Source organism: Mastacembelus armatus, chromosome 17, assembly GCF_900324485.2.
Source record: "Mastacembelus armatus chromosome 17, fMasArm1.2, whole genome shotgun sequence".
Lineage (NCBI taxonomy): Eukaryota > Metazoa > Chordata > Actinopteri > Synbranchiformes > Mastacembelidae > Mastacembelus > Mastacembelus armatus.
In genome coordinates, this window is record NC_046649.1 from 12,884,304 (window position 1) to 12,904,563 (window position 20,260).

The following is a 20,260-nucleotide window of genomic DNA, read 5'->3' on the forward strand; positions in this document are numbered from 1 at the left end:
TACAAATGTCCTTGCGTGCCGAAATGATGGTTTCTCACTTTCTGAAGCTGCAGTAACAGTTGATTAGTCCGCATATGCCTTGATTATTTACACACGCACGGCAAAATGCTCGCTTAGTCCGCTGCTGTTTTGATTCTATTAACCAGTTTATGAAATGTTGGGGAGGTTAATCCTTACACTAAAATACTGTACGGAAACTCCACACCACCTACTTGTCTGGAGATGGCGAATTTAACTGCGTTTTTGCGACATTTTTACTTGGCGGCAACGACAGCGAACTCCCCATGCCCTCTGCGTCAGGTGTTGGTGGGCGTACGTGACGTAGGAATAATTACCCAGCAAGCATTTCGCTCCATTGTTCTACTTTTTAAGACTAAATCTAAAATAATCAATAACGTGAAATTGTAATATATAGTATTACATATAGGCTATTCTCATTCTATGTATTTATTTATTTATTTATTGGTTTTCTACCATGTAGGTACCGAAACGAAACACTTATGGGGACACGGTACATCTACGGTCCTTTTGTACCTGAAGCTACGAGATCTATATGTAAAGAGTAATTTGTTATGAATGGTCATCTGTCTTAAATAATTTTTTTTTTTCATTATAATAAAAAATATATATTTTATTGCATAAATACATCACTTTAAGTCACTTTCATCCAAACTTGCATTTTGAACATACTTATTTTTGTTGAAATTTCAACAAATACTCGCTCCCACCGGGTGGCAGTATGTGCATTTGTACAGTAACCTACTGTATGACCAGACTGAGGCAGTGATGAGAAGCCCTTGATGTTGAAAATAGGCACTGCTATAAAATTATATAACTCAGACAGCTTGATATTAGAGGGAGAGAAACAGGGAGTGGGAGACTCTATAGTTCCATTAGGGAGCAAATCAAAGAGAGATAAAAGGTGAGAGAATATGTCTGATATGCCAAAAGGCAAAAGAGTACAACACAGATTTTAGGCCATATAAGGAAATTTAGAAGAGACTACCTCTGAGTATGTTTGGCTTATCTTCTGAAGTCAAAATTGATGTAAAAAATGACACTCTCTTTGAATTTTTATGACATCTTGACGTGCAAATCTGCATGTGTTCTTTGTGTAATCCATATTTAAAAAGATGGTATAAAGGAGCTGAGACAACAGGATGACTCTAAATATTGTTTATTTTACCAAACATTCACCTAAGGTGTTAAAAGATTTTGTAGGTTTACTGTGGCACCTGCTGCCACATACAGAATAAAACACAAACCCAATTTTGCATTTACTTCAACTAACTCATCTACCCAATCAGTAGCTCTCATATCAAAATGGAAATGTATTCAAAATTTGATGTAGTATGGCACTACATGAATTACCCTACAGTCTGCTTTGTATGATGATTCAAAAAGGTATTTAAAATCCTCTTGTACTTGTTACTACTCCTTGAAGATGTAACTGAAACACGGGTTTTATTCAACATGATGTGTGAATAAAGAAGAATAGATCAAGCCTGGGCGCAATTCTCTTCCTTCGATGTGTTATGTCATTACCCTCTATTCATTACATTTCTGGGAATTATATAATTCAATGCGTTTCATAACATATTAACTGCACAATCCTGGACATCAAGTCAAAGGCAGTTCAGTGTGTACTGAGCTGAGGAGATTTTTATTGACAAGCCCCGTTGGGCTGATATACCAAAGGGGAAGGTGAAAGCCAAAAGGCTGAGAATAACCCTTATGTATTTGTGCAGTTGTGCGTGCTTTGAGTAAGAGAGAAGGTGAAAAGCCTGAAACACAATCGATGGCTGAGAATGTGAACATGAGGTGCTGCTGAGGGAAGAGGACTGCAAAAAAAAAAAAAAAAAAAAAAAAAAAAGACTAATAATGTCAGTGCAATTAAACGTGCCACATTCACCAGTCAAAATATACTAATATTTTTAAATTTATTCATGCATGGTTTGAGGATGACTTTGAATCTCCATGTTGTGACACCAAACAGATGCTTGTGTGAACAAAGTCGGCCTACAAGGACAGACACTATGTATTTTGGCAATGTTTACAGCCAGAGGGTGGCATTTAGAGATTTATTGGGAAATACTTTAATATTGATAATCTTGGTTAAAACTACCTGACCTGACTGCATTTTTCACTCCTCTAATTTATAACCTGATGGCATATAGGACAGAAACACCACGACCAGTGCACGGAACCACAAACCCTTAATTTCTTAACACATATTTGAAGCACTTTGTAAATAATAATGCTGTATTAAAGATGGTATTTCAATCTCCCATAGGCTCATGGTCAAGAACACCTTGTTAAAGTTATCCTAAGGGTGATGATCATTTCATTGTCTACATACAAAAACAAGACAAAGCACTTAGTGTGCTCTGAACATGTGGCAGTTTTTCCTGTGTGGGAACACCAGACAGCAGCTGTCACCTCTGACATCATCACTGGAGCACATTGGCCCTTTTTAGGTGGTAGTATGCCCCGGTGTGCTCTGGGAAATTACTTGGACAGATGGTGTGGTCAGTTTGAAGAAGAGCAGACACTTTTCCAAAGAAACCTACATACACATGAGTATGAGAGTGGTTCTAAATGTGGCTTGAGTGAGCTTAGGGGTTTACATTACATAACTTAAACCTTTTAAGATCTACCAGATGTGTATGCATATATATATATATATATATATATATATATATATATATACATATATATATATATATATATATATATATATATATATATATATATATATATATATATATATATATATATAAATGTATACATGGTAAAAAAATGCATCTTTAAAAAAACAGGATACAAGCATGTTGAAAATCTTATAATGTATATAATTGACACAAGATTTCAGGTACAACAGCAAATGAGACATTTGTATTTTTCAACCTCTTTCTGCACCTATCTTCACTGTGAGCACAAACTCTCCATAAATTTCTAATTACATCAAAACCAAAGCAAATAAAAACAAAAAAAAAATTAAAAGTACTCTCCTCAAAAATTGGCACCTTTCAGAAATGCCACCCATACTTAACTCAGTGTAGTATAAAGCTGTTTTTAAGTGGGTGGATCACTCAGCTTTGCATTTTGCACCTACAGTAATGAATAAGGGCAGGGTCGAGGTGCACACACTGATTTGAGATCAGTGCTCTGGACAATCCTTTCTCCTGCTTCCTCTCACACTCGGGCTTTGTGTTTACACTGTTTCACCTTAGCTGGACAACAGACGTTGTGCTGAGCCATATTTATCTGCATACACACATCCCCAATCAATAGTCGTTTCTGGAAGGTGTTGACACACATATTGATCGGCTATCTTATGATGTCTTTGTGCAGACAATGCCATTTATTGGCCTCATAAAAGTGCAGATTTTATAAAAGGGAGGGGGACTTTGAGCAACATCTTAATGAGATCAAAATGTGGAGGAAGAGAGAGGGAGGGGGTTGTGCAAATCTCAGCCGATGACTATGTGAGGCAGTCACTGAAACTGAAGTTTTGAGTCTAAGGTCTTTGAATTGGAATGTCACCATCACAGTTGGAGTCATTTGTCATTCTTTACTGGGCATATACTGGGCGTTATACTTTCACATTTCTATTCTGATTTTCTAGAGGGCCACAAAATGAGTACCCATGTAATGCTCTTGCTAATTGTTCTTCATTTCCCCACTGAAACATCAAATATTATTGTATCTGTAATTTCAAATTTCAAAATTGACCTCAAGTCAAAGGCAGTCACAGGCAGATGTAATAACCAGGGACCTACAGAAAGACACACACTCTTAAACACATATAGATACAACAACAAACCACGGATTAATAATGCATGTCAAAAAAACAGAAAGACGGTACTATCAAAATAACCTGTCAAGTAATACATATGATGACAACCTCAGGGATTTGGAGTGCAGAAATTAACCACATTTCTAACAGATGAGCATTTCAAACTTTGACAGAGCCTCAAACTATTTAATTGGATCTGCAGTATTATCAACTGTCAGGTGCATAATTTTTAAATGAATTAAAATTGGATTGTCCTACTGTGCAAGTGAAGCAATTATGCTTTTTAAAAAGCATATCCATTTGCATCCCCCACATTCAATTTCTCTGTCACACATGACAAGTACAGATAACAGATACCATCAATGCAGATTGAGAGTTATTCCAGTACTAGGTTGAAAACACCATTAAAAATGAGCTATATTAATCTTGCATTGTTGTAGTTGACTACCACTCTGACATACAATGTTTGTCTAATACATTTTGATACATTTCATTCCTGTACTTGTATTTATAAAGTGTATATCACCAGTCCCTCTTTTGCTCTATCAATCAAAGGCGAGTACAGACATTCACACACAAACACATAAACACGCATGCAAGCGTTGTCCCATCATCCTGCACAAAAGCATTCTTAAATGAGAGCTTTGACATGTCTTTGAATTAAAATGTGGTATGTGTTTCCTCCCCAGCAAGCTTCTCATCAGAAAAAGCCTTACACTGTTTCCATCACATTCCCACTATGGTTGACACAAAATGAAGCACTGTGTCATTGTCATATTACCTTGCCATCATGTAAAAGCATGAGGAACACTTCAAAGGTCATTATAACTGATGAGCAGGTAGAAGAGTAGAGGGTGTTAGGGGGTGGGTAATAAAAAAGCTGCTGAAAAATGGAAGGTAGATATGGATACACTATAACAGATGGTCAAAGAATTAAGAGTTATAGCAAACAACGACTTGGCCATTATAAACTTTTGGTACCTAATTGGCTACTTTCTGTAGAAAACAACAAAGAAGCAATCAAAATTATGTACACTGTAGAAATAGTAGTGAGATTCAAAGATGTGTGTGGTGCGGCTTTTACGGTGACATGGATAGCTGCTGCAATTAGACAAAAAACATTATGACACTGTTGATTGTAATTATTATGCTGATCACAGTAACCCTGGGCCTTTGTGGAGAGCACAGAGAATTATGTATTTTATATTTTTGCTCTGCTGTGCTCCGAAAAAAAAAAAAAAAAAAAAAAAAAAACTGAAAAAGCGCTACATGACAGCAGTGTTTCTGCTTCTGTATGTATTTCCGTTCTGCTACATGTTTCCAAAATCCTGACCTGTCAGTCCGTTTGCATTGAACTGTCTTAAACTGACAGCCCCATCCCACATATGGTGCTCTACAGTGGGAAGCTGCTGTCATCTGAGATCTGGCCTAGCATGTGTTTTGCTTACACCAGACTCACAAGTTGATCATACATTGCCAGCATGGTCTGGAGAGAGAGGGAGATCTGCAGGGTGGGGCAGAGGGAATACAGGGATGAGTGGATGGATGAAGTGGTGGATGGGTCACGTTACTCCCACATTAGATGATCAAGTCTGTGTGAACGTGATCACTGCTATTATTACAGCTTACATGATGAAATGGCAAAAAGTGCTGACACAGAGTGCTGTCATCCTTGCTGTGAGAGAGTGTACACTAAGTGTAATGATATTGGGAGGCTTGATGAATTAAGTGGTCTGTGGGTCGTGCTATCCAGATTACCCTCTTAGAAGTCATCAATATTTTATTTAAGTTCGTGGTTTGTGTTTTTTCATTACTTTAAATATTAGGGACTGATTAAAACAGTCTAGGGTCTATTGTGAGTTATTAATAAATAAATAATCCTCCGGCTTTAAAGTAGTTGAATAACAAATACTTTATATGTTTCTGATCGCCACTGCATAGCCCCATTCTACCTCTCCCTCTCTGTGGTGTCAACACCAACACAGTTAGCAATATAGTCTTACACATGACTTAGGTACAGGTAAAATCTCCCAAACACCAGAAACAAAACATTAGATGATGTGGAAAGACCAGCTCTAATGGTGTCATAATATAGCAAGAAACAAAGACAAGGGCAGAACCAAAACGTACATTACCACCGACAATTGTAATTCCATTTTGTTCAAATCCAAAACCAAAGGGAAGTCCATCCAAGTGTTTGTTTTTTTTTTTTTGTTTCCTTACACTTATTTAGTTTAGGGAAAGTAACTAACCCCCAACTTCTCCTCCTTCCCCTCTCAGATTCTCCCCAACCCCATGTCCCAAACTCCAAAGTCCCAGTTGGTAGATTCCCCTGTCAATTATCGCCGGAGCAGCAAAATGAGCAATGAAAGCAGGTAAATGGTGATACAGGGGAGATTCTGGTTGGCCAAGGCTTTCACCTCCTTGTTTTCTGGAGGTAAGGGGTAGGAAGGCCGGTTAGTGGCAGGGCCGAAAAGGCGTGGGCTTGAAGAACACACACCGTCAGCACACATACCACTTCCAGAACCGCTGATATCATCACCTATGCAAAATGGGTCAGGACATGAGTTTAATGGTATGACATACATAGAATTTACAAACTAGATTGCCTATATAGTATATTCACAGAATTTATGCCATAAACATACTACTACTGCATAGACAGTATTGGCTTAACTGCTAGCACAAAATATGATGTTGACTGCCTATATAAAAGCTCCCGAATAAGGGTGAGAATTTCACAGCATCAGCCTGTGTTAGGTACAATATATGACCTTGATTTTTCAATATAAGCACTTTTTTAGGCCAAACACTTTTTATAACTTTGCCTTAATAACAAACTGCTTTTGCTATTTGCAAGAGTTTGCACAAACTAAGAGAGAACTGTGCTGCCTCCTTAGATGTACATAAATAGAGATGATTATTTCCCTTAAAGCTTTCAATAATCACTGAATCATCTGAAGTAGAGTTTATTTGGGAATGTTCTTTAGAAACATATGGGCTGTGATGGTAAAAGTACTTACTGCTGTCCTGAAAGTCCACATCCTGGCCATTGAGAGCATTCTTCAGGCGGTGTGTCATGATCTTTAGCTGCATTATCTGCTGACGTATTGTTATGTCTGGCTTGGTGATGTCGATTTCCACTTCAGGGTTGTTGATCTGACTGGCTAGGCCATCACCCATCACTTCAGGAAGGTACCTGGTACAGATGAAACCTTGTTTAACAATTGAAACAAATCATTTATGATGCTAAAAACCAATATTGCCAACTTTAACAACAGCAACAGGAAAAAAAGGGAAGAAAACACAAAGCAGAAAAGGTCTTGAGATGTCTCACCACAACAGATCCTGTTACATTATGCTTTAAACACAGACATTTTGTAAGATAGTACTCTGTTTTTCAACTTTGATATGTTTTAAAAAAAAATAGGGTTTAAATCCCCTACCTGGCACGGTTCATGCCGTTCCAACACTTCTCTTCTGCCCCTGTCCCAGTGGCCACTCTGTCACTGCAGAGCAACATTGGGAGAGATACCCAGTACGACTGCATGTCCTTCAGTCTCACTGTTACATCAGACACCTAAGGCAGAGTTGACAAGAGTAGATGCACAAGCTTTACTTTGCTCAAAATCACAGCATGATGACACTCTGATGGAGAGTAAGAAAAGCATCTCAGTAAACTGTGGTGCACAGATTTCTGACTCAATCAATTTATGCAGTTGTTCCCGTCTAATAACTCCATAGTTGTGAATGGTAAAAAGGTGAAATGTACAGTAAACAAAGTTTTATGGTCCATGATGAGCAATGGCTCCCACTGTATCACAGAGTGTAAACCATCAGACTATAGAGATTTGACCATCAGTGTGTAATTACAAGAACATATGCTGTCTCTGATAGATACTAACCAGTTTGTCCATTTTGCTAGAACTGGATCCCAACTTGTCCTCCACTGTAATCTTCCCCCTCTTCATACTTTCAGTGACTCCTGGGCTGCTGGTTCCTCCATTTTTGAGTGTGCCACATGCCTGGAACACCTTGGGTGAAAAGAAGGGAAGAAAATACAAGGCAGAAATGGAAAGAGAAGATACATGAGATGGGGGAAAGTTAACAAAAGGGTAGAAAAACAGCAGAGTTTTAAACTTTTCCAAAAAAATGCACAGTCAACCAAATCTTTATAATCAAACTGGTCTTTGTCTTTAATTAGTAACTTGAACCGTAAGGCTTCACACAAGCTCTATAAACTTTATTTTCTTACAACTTGTAGTTTATACTCTGTGTTTGTAGTGTGGAAACAAGCTTGCTCAACAGTGATATATCAGCTGTATATCATGTATAACAATTTGCATTTGTTAGACCGACTCATGTGCACAAGACACAAAGAGTCTTTGAGCATAAAAGTACAAACGAATCTCTAACTTTGAAAACCAACAGTGACAAACAGCACTGATTATTTACATGACCCCAAGAGTCAATCATGGTATTGCTCCAGCAGAATGATTCACAGCTCAGAAAGTCCCTATGGGGCTTACATTTTTATAAATGGAGCCCAGGGAATAACAGTAAGACAGCAGTCAATCTGTCATCCAATCTGGCCTGTTTAGCCTTTGAACCTTCACACATAACTAGAAAATAATCCTTTCTTAAGCCTCCAGTTATGTCTGTCAGCATAACTTGTTGGTGTTGTGTGGTTCACGGTGGACTGAATAATGGACATAACAAATATGGTGTTACAAAAGAGTAATGACAGCCAGCCCTTAAGCACATTTATGTAACGTATACACTCTTAACATATACTTTTATTGAATGTATCTGGTAAGAGTTTATGAGGAAAGTACATGGCTCTTGATGTCAACATGTAAATAGTTGATAATCTCTTCAACAGTGTTGACCATATGACCATCAAGAGTGACTTCACTGGGATCAACACAGCACTTTCCAAAAGATACGAAGATCAGAAGCTTTGTCTGATTATCATGCTGAACCAGGTCAGAGGAAATCTGGCAGGCTATGGGCTCACCTGAAGTCAGCCAGGGTCTTAAATAGTAAATCAGCACAGTGCTATCTATCACTGTCTACACTGTTTTCTACCTTCACTGAACAACTCAGATTTTCAGAGCAGCCAGTGCCTTTAAAGGATCATATAAAACTGTTGCTCAAACACAGGTAAACAGAAAGATAAACACTTGGCCTGTTGCTTCTGTCATGATTCGCATCCATTCATTTTAAATCAGGCATGTGGAGCATTGCAACTCTATTAATTTAGTGGCAGGATAGGTGTTAATTGTACAAACCAAATAGGCGTAATTAGGTAGCACTGTGACTAGTGATACAGTCTTTGAACACAGTCATGCCCAAATGTTGTTGAATGAACCTAGATCAGTGAGTATGTGTTGGCTGACATAGTGGTACTTCCTGGTACTTTCAAATATTTTGTATCTCTCCATAACATTAAATGTGTAGACGACTTATAATCTGTACTTCTTCAGGACTGTGTGGGTGTGCTTTGGACAGACTTGAACAGTTTCCTGGCTACATTATAAATCTTCTCACTTTGAGTCCATTATTGCTAAAGTATATACTGATAGGTGTTTGGAAGTCAGTGAGATGTTTTCAGCTGAGTCCCGCCCACTTCAAACCCCTGAGAAGAGCACAGACAACACAAAACCATATATCTCTCCTAAAACTAAACTGTTGGAAAAGTGGCAGAAGATTGCACACTTATATAGATCTACTGTGTTCTCTGTAAGAAGCCGAGTGAGAAAGTAGGTTTTTGAGGGTTTTTTTTCCTGTCTGGCTTTTTACATAATTTAAATAAATCATTTTTACAGTGAGAAATTGTGCTGCTATGGCCAGAACAACATGTATATATGACATCATTTGCCATGTTCACTTTGTTTAAAACTGAGTACACTGTGTACCTGATGCACCAGTAGTTTTTTTCTCAGAAAAGGCTTTTATGATGAAACCTTGGTGTTCTCTTTCATTAGTAAACTGTCATATCTGTTGCACAGCATGAATTGCACTAATAGTCAAGGAAACACATTTGACTGGTCAAGCGCATCACCCACAAATACTCTACACTCTAATGATAACGAGGATGTTTTGCATGTTGTACGTTGCATGGAACAAGTGCAGAGATCCCTACATTTTCTTTGTCATCAGTACCTGATAATATTCTAAAGTTCTTTGTGATAAGGCCAGTTTGCATGGTTTGGGCAGCAGAGCTGTTCATGTTTACCAATGTGTGTGCTGACCTTTTTGTTGATAATCTCTATATTGTTCATTATGGCAGACATGGCTTCTGATATGCGACTGGGAAGGGAGAGGACCACGCTGTCCACACCAGTAGGGCCATCAAAGCGGTCAGCCACCTGCATCATTGTTTCTACAAAGGCAGAAAGTACAGTTAGTGTCAAGAAAGTGTCAAATGCTTCATATGTAGTACATTGGTAGAACTGCTTCGCCGTATTCACTGCACAAAATAACAGCATATGTCGGGTAAACCTTTAAGCAAACATATGGTTGAATTGAATACGTGTGAAAGTGTGTGCACTCCCTACCGGCCAGATGTTTCCACTCTGTGTTGAGGTCAGCCTGGTTGGCCAGACAGCCCTTCATGACATTGCTGCAGTAGTTGGCACAAGGTCTGGCAGTGGCCATGCCGCGGCAGTGGGGGCAGTAAGTCATCTTCATCATGGCTCGCATGCACTCCTGGCTCAGCTGAACCTGGGTCAGGGCATGGGCATGGGCAAAAAGCACACACCACCTGGATGAAAAATTACTGTTTTGCCAAGCATGGATTAACTTATAGTATAAAACAATCAAGGCTGACAGCAGCAACTGATCAAACATTTTGTACATTTTGCCACTCTAACTGTTAATGGCCCCTTTGGTATATGAGGATTAAAAATACATTATACAGAAGTGCTGAGATTTAATAAGATATGAAGATGTAGATTTCTTTTGCCAGACAATGACAGTTGCAGAACTGTGGGAGGTCACCTCACATTGTGACCTTTTTTTTTGGTTGCACCAGACTTTCATTCAGCACAGTTTCCTTGGAAACCACTTTGGGAGAATTCACTTTTTGTTTCGCACGCAATGAAAAGGCCCTGACATTCATACAAGTATTCTGAATCCCTCACTCCATCCTTCCTGCTTCTTCCATTTCTCCCTCTCTCCCACAAGGCTGCTCCCCCAGGAAAGAGCCTTCGTGCGTGAAAAGTGAAACTGGGTTAATACCAGTAAGCTCTGTTCACAAGAGAGTATAGCTATGCATACAAAACCTCAGGAAGTGTGTGTGTTGAGAGAGAGTGCATGTGTGTGAGAGAAAGAGAGCGAGAGAGATGGAGCGAACCCAGCTATGCATATAAAGCTCCTCTAAGCTGACATTTGGGCCAGCCTGATGCTTTTCCTGGAAACAGCAAAATCACAGTTAAAACCAGCTTTTAGCAAATATACAGCAGAAATAGGGCAACAATAGAGATCAGGTGGGAAAACAAACAACTACAGACCTGCCAGTACTTTTATATAGACTCAAATCTGCTTATAATTTTTAGATAAAAACTGAATTCTCAGGACCATGGAGTGTAGGCTTCTGTTTCTGTCAATGTGTCTGTAGCGCTGTATGTATTGCATGCCATTTATAGCTTTTTTCATTTTTTTGTGACCCACACATTCTCTCACACTTTATACACATTCTTTTATCAGTTTTAATGCTGGAAAAATTTGTTGTAAAGTTTCAAACAACCTTCAATGTGTCTGTCTTTTTTCTTGGCTATTTTGAGTTACTCAGCATCAACCCAATTTCCCTAAGAGGATCATTAAAATTTAATCTAATCATATATGAGACAAAAAGTAGTTTAATTGGAAATTCTAAATTAAATCTTAAACCACATTAAAAAATACATAATAAGCCAAAATTAGTAAATGCATCTGTGACGTACAAAAGAGATCAGTCGAACTTAATTATTGCCAGTTGCAAAAGGAGGAGAGTAATAAGTCACATAGAAAAGTGGTAGCCAGATTCCCAGGCTTAATCTTTAGTCATATGAGTCAGACCCTCACTCCTGCCCTCCTTTTCTCCCCTCCTCCCTTTCTCCCATGTTCACCACTCATTAGCCAGGGATGAGTCAGACAAATGCTTTTTTGGTGAGAGAGAAGAGCAAGAGAAGGGAGTGTGCAGGGATAAGGGGAGATGATGACTAAAAATGATAGATAGAGGGGGGATGTTAAAAGTAAAAAAAAAAAAAAAAAACAGGGTGATGTTAATGAAATATAGTCATTAATCTAGTTTCTGTTACATCATCCATAAAGTATTAATGCTGGGAATCCCAGGCCAGGCACAACAGACATGAAAGAGTGTGTAACTCCTCTGTGGTGCTAATTGGAAGTTGATGTTGACAACTTCCTCTGTAACCTTGGAGCTGTGGTGTATCAGCAACTGTGGAGAAGGAGCTGTCAGGGCTAAGACACACAGACTTTGGATTGTTGCTAAGGATTATTTCATCTAAGAATCAACCTGTGGATTGTCTTTCTGAAAAACTGAAAAAAAGTATGAAATATCAGAAAATAGCACATAATGTCCACCATGATTACCCAGAGCACAAGGGGCTGTTCTGAAATTGTTCAGCCAATTTTTCCAAAACCAATCAACTGACAGAGATGCAAAAAGAGGGAGAAAGTGAGTTCATCTTTATATTTAAGTAACTTTAACCAGCAGATGTTTGTCAGTTTTGCATCATAGATTACTTGTTATCAACAGTTAATCACTTATCAAATTAGACTGATTGAATAACTGTTTGGATACTTACATAAACACAGTGTGCCTCTACACACACTGCACTCACTCTGACCTGATTAAATCATTCCTTTACTGGCTTATCAAGGGATATCAGGAAAGGCTTTAAAACACTGCCCAGATGAGGCTCTTAGACATGGCTGTATACATTTTAAACACCATATCCTTACTTGTCCTTGGTTCACCTATACAACATGCTCTGTACCTGTCAGTACTTTCTATATTGCCTGTGGCAATGCAGACTCTTCTGTCTCTCTACCTCTCTCTGCTTGTCTTTCCTCTGTAATTAGTAAGGATATATGAGGAACCTCTCCCCCTTGTGCTATAGAGCAAACTGATCCAGACTCGTTGCCTCCAGAGTGAGCTATGTGGCGCGTGGCCTACTTCCTCCTCTCCCCAACCCGAGGGAATAGACCAGTTCGAAAAAAAGTTAAGGACACAGCAACTGGTGCAGCCCAGAGCAAAGCCAAGGGAGGAATTAATACTGTACCGGAAAGAAAGCCTGTATTTTATGGCCGAGAGTTCTTTTTTGTGTCTTATACATATTTACCAAATTATTAGTTCTGCCACGCATCTTGGTCACTCTTGCTCTGCTTTGCTTTACTCTTCCTGTTAGGATACTTTCTACAGTTCTTATTTTTATGGCTTATAATATTTCATGCTTCATGCTTCTAAAGAAAACATCTGGAGCAGACACTCTTGTTTTACGCTCATGTAGTGTTACACTTTCCTGGGCAGTGTGCTATAAACATCTTCAGTCACTGGGCCCTTTAAGTGGCAATGCTTTGCTATAAATAGGAGCAGTTGTCTCATTAGGGCCAAATCAATTGAGAGATAGAATTACAAGGGAAAGGAGGGAAAAGCTGAGGTTTAAATTAGTATACCAAGCTATTCACACAAAAAAGGAGATAGAGGACAGTGCGGGGCACCGCTCTGGGAAATATCAACAGAAATAATGGTGTACATTTTGCTGGGCAAGGAAGGACAGTAAAGGACTGAGAGAAGAGTAAGTCGGGGACAAGGGAGGATGCTGGAGTTGATCATAGCCTTTTTATCATCTTCCTCTCTTGCTTTTCCTCACTGTTTCATTTGTTCCCATCACTGCACAGTCCTGTTCCAATCTGCATAAATACGGCACAGTGCTGACTGTGTGCTGGGGAAGACAGTGACAGAGACCAACACACAAATTGTGAATATGAAATATGAAGAGTAGATTGAAATCTGCACTTCTTACAGTTAGACTGCACCAAAACATAACTTGGAAATTTCATTTTACAGAGTGTGATCCATTCTTGCTTTCTTTCTTAAGACTTTGGCTGGGCGTGTGCAAACAGGACAGAAGGCAGTCCTTGACCTCATTCAGAATGGCGGAGACTCCGGTGAAATGGTATTACTGCTGGAGTGACATTTTGTAATTTTGTAAAAGCTGTACTAATTATTTACACCTTTCCTCTTACCAGCCTTGTTTAATGAACACATCACTCACTGTCCTTCAGCACATACTGCACTAAATAGCACTGGTCAGGAAATGCATATTAACGCATAGCCAGACTGGGAAAATGTGCATCAGCGCTGCAAGGGAGTGATGGAATGATGAATTGTGTGTTTCTGTACTTTTAGGCACATGTGTACAAGAAGTGTATATATACAGTAAATGTTTGTATGAGAGAGAGACGCTTATCATTTCAGCATCTTGCTGGTTCCGCAGGATCAGAAGCTACTTTGGCTGGTCTGGGGGTACACTCATGCGTCACAAATCACAAACTGCAAACAGCAACAACACTGTGTGCTGCCCATGCAAATTTTAGAACTGTCCTGTCTCTGTCTCTGTTATTCTAGATTCATGAGTCCCTTAGTGCCACATTAGACTGTCACTGTTATGCTAGGTGTTTTAGTATTGATCTACTAACTGCTATGTTGGGCTAGTATTCCTGGTAATTCCAGATTTTGCTCCCATGTGGCTGGTGGATGTGCTACAGTGCACAGACTTAATTGAGACATCTCCAGGTCCTTTTGTGTAGGTGTGACACATTGCACCTATTTTTAAGCCACAATGAAGCAGAGAGATAGGCTAGGCTAAGCTGTTTCCGTCCGATGCAACCAGTACAGTATGTGCCACCCGCAGTCCTACCAGAACACATACATCAGAGTAAAAAGAAAACAGATCACACAGAGACTTTCTTTGACATTCATCCAAATGTGTGGCCTTGCAGCCAGATAGCAGCAACAATATCCAGTTTCGACATACTACAATTTTTTTTCCTCTTGCTCTTCGCCTGACCTTGTAATATTTCATAAAGAAAAAATTGTAATATTCATCCCCGGTGGAGCATCTGTTTTCTCAAAGGATGCGTATATTTCTCATGGGGCCACTGCTCTCAACACTCTGTACAGTGTCTGAAGGGAGATATATCTCACTGGTGCATCAATACTGGCCAAATCCTTTCCAGGAGCTGAAATGATTTCTCAGTCTTGCTCTGATCTTAACCTTACTCTTGTCTTATACACAGAGGGGACCATTTCTCTTGGGAGATATTAACCCTCCCCGCAGCCTAGGGAGACATTTTTCAATGTGGAGCTGACATTAACTGTTGTGGCAGGGGCTGATTGTCTGAGCCGCGGGTCATACTTTATGGAGCCTCTCGTTTCCACCAGCATTGATCTGCCTCTGGTCTTTACTATGTTCACGGCCTGGTAAAAATCAGCCTGCATGAATGTGTTGAATGTGTGGTTTAGGTACTCACATCAAGGCAAAGCAACAGGAATCACAACTGAGAGATTAATACAGATTCTTTAACACAATTACACTCATGGCCACATAATAGGGAAAAGAAAAGCAGATTAGACACCAGTAAAAAGGTATGTGAGGCAGCAAATTGCATTAAAACAATAACAAATAACAAAAAAAAAAACATGACTATAGTATAATTTTAATGGAAGGAGACTAATCCCAAATGTTGGCTGGAAGGAATGGCATACAAAACAAAAAGAGAATAAAATTAGAGCAACTTGGAGAGTAAATAGATGTAAGGAGGAAGAGAGGCCTTACCTGGGACACCTTGCGCACCACCTCTCCACTAATCACCAGTCCCTGAACAAAGTAACGTGCGGCCACAAATGTGTGTGTAACCGTCATCTTCGTTACCCGAGGTATGTCTCCGAAGGGCCGTAGCGTATCTATTTGTTTAGAAACACAATCCAGGTAGTCCCCGCCTGCAACCATCATATACCTTCATTAAAGTCTTCATCCAAGTAGACACTGTGAATATATCTAAAGATTATTCTTTCATACAATATGATGTATTCTCAAAATATGTACAAAATGAATAAATAATACATCATCAGTGTCACATCCATGTCATGTTTTCTGCTTATTATATTACGTATCTATACCATACAGGCAGTAAACCTGTATTAGTAACATACAACATACATACAATTGCCTCATATAGCACTTGGTTTTTAGTCAATGTTGTAGATAAGAGTTGAGTGTACCTATGTAATATTGCTTGTTTGCCTGATAGAAGAGCTTCTCCAGCAGCCTGGCCCAGAATTCGTTGAGTACCTCTTCCAGGTTGATACTGGAGCCGCGATAGTAATGCCTCAAATCTCTGTACAGGTCAGAGAAGACCTGGGAATTCTGAGTGTAAACGGGGCCCCACGTTGGAGTGAAAGTCTCCTGTAGGCTAATGGAAGAGCGATTCAGCAACTCCAGAAAGTAACCTAAAAACAAATATAGAAAGTTCAAGGTTTTAAAACCGTTTGAGTCAACAACTACACAGTTCAATATAAACCTAAATGTGGGGATGAGGGATAAAAAAATCATAGTCATTAACTCAAGATGTGTCAACCTCTATAAAGCTGCCTGTAAATATTTTTACATATTTACATTATTCTTACTGCTTGTGTTACAAACCAACACAGCCTCATACTGTCAGTGAAACTAAAGCTGAAGTATGTGAGGGTGTCCCTCTTGGAGATGTCAGAAAATTGACATTAATGCTTCAGGGTGCAGTATATACTGGGTACAGGTGGAGAAAAGGAAGTCAAACAAACAGACAGATAGCCAGACAGACAGACAGGTAGGGAGGCTGTCAGTCCTGGAGGAAAACAAGAATGCTGCAATCTAACAGAGAAGAGCACAAACAAACAAAAACAAAAAAACATATGGAATTCAGGAAGCAAAATAAAAACTTCCACTTTACAGTACAGGCATGACGGGGGCCAGGATTTGTTAAAACACACCTTACTAGATAATGCAATCCAGTACAACTCTACTAATAATTACAGCCTGCAAAAACTGAACATTTTAATGTAAGACTGCTGTATTTGGATTACATCACACTGGAAAAGTGTAGCTTAAACTAATAACACTATGTACCGTAGTTTGTGGGTAAATGAGTTTCCAGTGGGGTGCATACATTTACAGATTCCTTTCAGAATGTATGCATAACAATGTTTAGAAATAAGGCTCCTGTGTTGTCAAGAGTATGGCAGCAGGAGATTCAGCACAAAAACCTGTGGTGTCTGGACCATCTATCCATTCAGACCAACATTGGCTCTGCATCTCATACACAATGGGTTCAGACCAGGTACAAGTGTGAATGTGCATGTTTATCTTTTTGTTTGCTTCTGTGTGTAAATGTGTGTGCATGGCAGGGAGATGGAAAGCTGCATCAGTGTTTATTTTGCAAGTGTCTTATCTTTGTCTGCCCCCCCCCCCCCCCAGACTGGGAAGAGAACAGAAAAAGGGAGGCTGCAGCTTCCATGGGGGACAACCCAACTGGAGTTAGCTTATTCCCCTGACCAAGCTGTTTTTAAAAACATCATGATACACACAAACAGCCACCACACTAACTGTCTATATTTAAAGAAGATACAAACACACCCAGCCTTCAAACTGTTTCCCCGAGAACAACATATAGAAAAAACAAGTTCAGTTATACAGTAGCAAAAACTATTACACCCACATGCACAGGGCCTGAAGACAATCAGCACTTGGCGTTACATAACATGTTAATATGCTAAGCTCATCCTGACCCATCTGCGTGGCATTATCTAAGCACTGGCCTCTCTGTTCAGCTTTCCCACTCATTAATAAACACCAGCCGGCCTGCTTCACCACTGCTGTTATTTGCTGCTTTCTGCTGGTATTTTCACACACTCCAAGCTAAAAGGTTTACACTCATCAGAGTTGTTGATTTCAAAACATGCATTTAGCCCATAATGTTAGAAGGAACTCTTTTTTAATTTAAATAATAGAGATGGGTCATAAATTAAAAGAAAAAACAATCAGAACAAGTCTCTGAACTATACTGTAGGCTGAACATCATTCTTACAAAAGACCTTCCTCATTTTGTGTTTTGATGAATGGTGCAGGAGAGGATAAAATAGAGGACTGATATCTAAGCACTAGATTTTTTTTATATATGTAAAAAATTTGTTGTTTTTGCTGCACTGTGCTAAAAACCTGTGACTGCTCCTCCTGGCTCTTAAGACAAAAAGAAATAAATTATTTCAAATTATTTTCAAATTCAACACTTTACAATACTTTTGTTCTAGTAAGCTCCTCATTATTGCTAAAGACCTCAGAGCACAGCTCAAACACAATGCAAAATGGCAACTTAATGAAGGGTGTGTGGCCTATGTCTTTGTGTGAAGCAAATGATTTCCTAGACAATAATGCGTTGTGAGATAAATGCCTCTGACACGTGGCAGCTGTATCTTCAGACATTTCTCCTGAGATTTCCTGACTTGATGACATGATATATTCCCCTGTTCCCCGACCCCACGTCACTCAAAATATTTGCAGACTGCTCTGGGCTAGTTTCAAAGTACCAGGAAAGCTGGATCTATGCATGTCAATCATGCAACAACATGCGTATGCGCAATACCCAAACTCCCATTTGCAGGAGTCAGCAGAAAACCACATGCAAGCAGAGAACCCAACTTCAAAGTGACAGCACATTCACATGCACACATGTGGATCAAAGACAAAAACACACAATATGCAGAGTACACAGTGGCAGGCAGACAGACGGACGGGGAACTGCTGTGACAGGTGCAGCTTTGCTTTAAATCCTTATTAGAATTCATTCCTGCTGTGTACTGTCATCCATGCTGTAAAAATGCCTTAAGTCTGACTAAATGAAATGAGCTGTAGCAGAAATAGTTTCATTCAGGTGATGAAGTTCTTTTCGCCATTAAATGAATTATCTGAATTTCTAGACCTAATGTCATTGGGAGATGTTTTTGAAGTATTCAGGGGCCACCACACGCGAAGGGCAGATCTTGGTGAATGGTACCACACTGTTCTGCTCTCCTCTGCCCTTCAGCTCAAGTGAATAATGATCATCATTAGGATGACGCAAAGCCCCAGTGAATGTTTGTGCATAAGTGCTTTTGTTTGTGGAGATGACCTTCCCAATTCTTCCTCTGTTTGCGTCTCTGTGATACAGTAAGCTACAACCACATCCCTTTTTTCACTGCTCCTCCCTTGCCCTCATCCTTCAAAGCCTAACCTCCACCTTCTCTCTCCCAGCAGCTGCTCTCCAGGGAAGGAGAGTAGAACCTGTCCCATTGCATGGGGTATAGAGGGGACAAGCAAGAGTTGGGATAGCTGGGCGGTTTTACCCACTTTTAATGTATCAGTCATGTTTTTATATTTATAAAAAACTAAATGTACTAAATATAATTATTATAAAAAACTAAACCTGAATATGAGTGATTTCAGTCATTTTGATTGATAATTCCTCTTTTAAAAGAATCAGTGATGCAAGCTTCTGTATATTGACCTGGAAATTACTTATGAGTCACTTTTATTTACAGTATGCAGTTATAAATGACAGTAATAAATATACCAGGAGAAAGCAAGACCATGTACAGGAGTTTTGTCATTTTTATTTAGAGTAGTAGTGGAGCCCAATGTCACAAATTACACATTCGTCTAAAAGCTCGATAAGCTGTACAGCATACAAAGCCCTAAGGTCCACACCCATATGCTTTAAAAGGCAACAAATTAAGAGTGGGTTGTATTAAATATTATCCTATCAAATTCAAGTTTAATTATACTGTGATTCTATGATATTCCCATTAATTTCTGTTGTCCAAATTAAAATCCAAGCAAGCTGTAATTTTGCATAATAATTTAAATTGTTTTATATGTAAAAACTGGAAAAGCTCATTTTATTGTAATATCAGGATAATATTTCAAACATCTACCCAGCTCCATTACAGAGACCAACCACACTGACGGCATACTCTTATAGTGAACAGTGACATTTTTCTTTTAAGTGACAGCAGATTAGAAAAACCTCTCACCACACTACCTCTGTCACATATTGCCTTCCATTCGTTTTCTTCTCTCTAACTCATTCATATACACACACACGCACACGCACACACACACACACACACACACACGCACTTAGAGCAAGCCAAGTCAAGCGTGTGTGTCTTAATGACTTTCTTCCTGCGGTGAGAAGGGAGTTAATGATTTCATTTGTAATCACTGAGCTTCACATCCAGGCCACCTTGACATGTCAGAGGCTTATTTTAACCCTATCTGTACATTTGCTTCTAAACCTGGTTAAACCCACATGCACACACACAGTAAGTGCACACACAAACCCTGAAATATCAATAAATTAAGTATTTCGCCC

At 39.2% G+C, this 20,260-nt stretch overlaps 1 protein-coding gene across 2 annotated transcripts in view; it reads right to left on the reverse strand.

Annotated features, from left to right (window-relative positions):
- Positions 1 to 2,829: 2,829 nt before the first annotated feature.
- gpc1b (glypican 1b) overlaps positions 2,830 to 20,260 on the reverse strand; it is a 58,361-nt gene continuing 40,930 nt past the window's right edge. Inside the window, exons 3-10 of one of the 2 annotated variants that reach the window (XM_026313071.1) lie at positions 16,095 to 16,322; positions 15,649 to 15,812; positions 10,360 to 10,525; positions 10,054 to 10,184; positions 7,705 to 7,833; positions 7,246 to 7,379; positions 6,823 to 6,998; positions 2,830 to 6,341 (exon numbers count right to left, since the gene is read on the reverse strand). In XM_026313071.1, coding sequence (XP_026168856.1) covers positions 6,139 to 6,341; positions 6,823 to 6,998; positions 7,246 to 7,379; positions 7,705 to 7,833; positions 10,054 to 10,184; positions 10,360 to 10,525; positions 15,649 to 15,812; positions 16,095 to 16,322 — 1,331 coding nt within the window. In that variant the 3' untranslated portion in view covers positions 2,830 to 6,138. The remainder of the gene's footprint in view (positions 6,342 to 6,822; positions 6,999 to 7,245; positions 7,380 to 7,704; positions 7,834 to 10,053; positions 10,185 to 10,359; positions 10,526 to 15,648; positions 15,813 to 16,094; positions 16,323 to 20,260) is intronic. The other variant, XM_026313070.1, reaches the window with a different exon arrangement.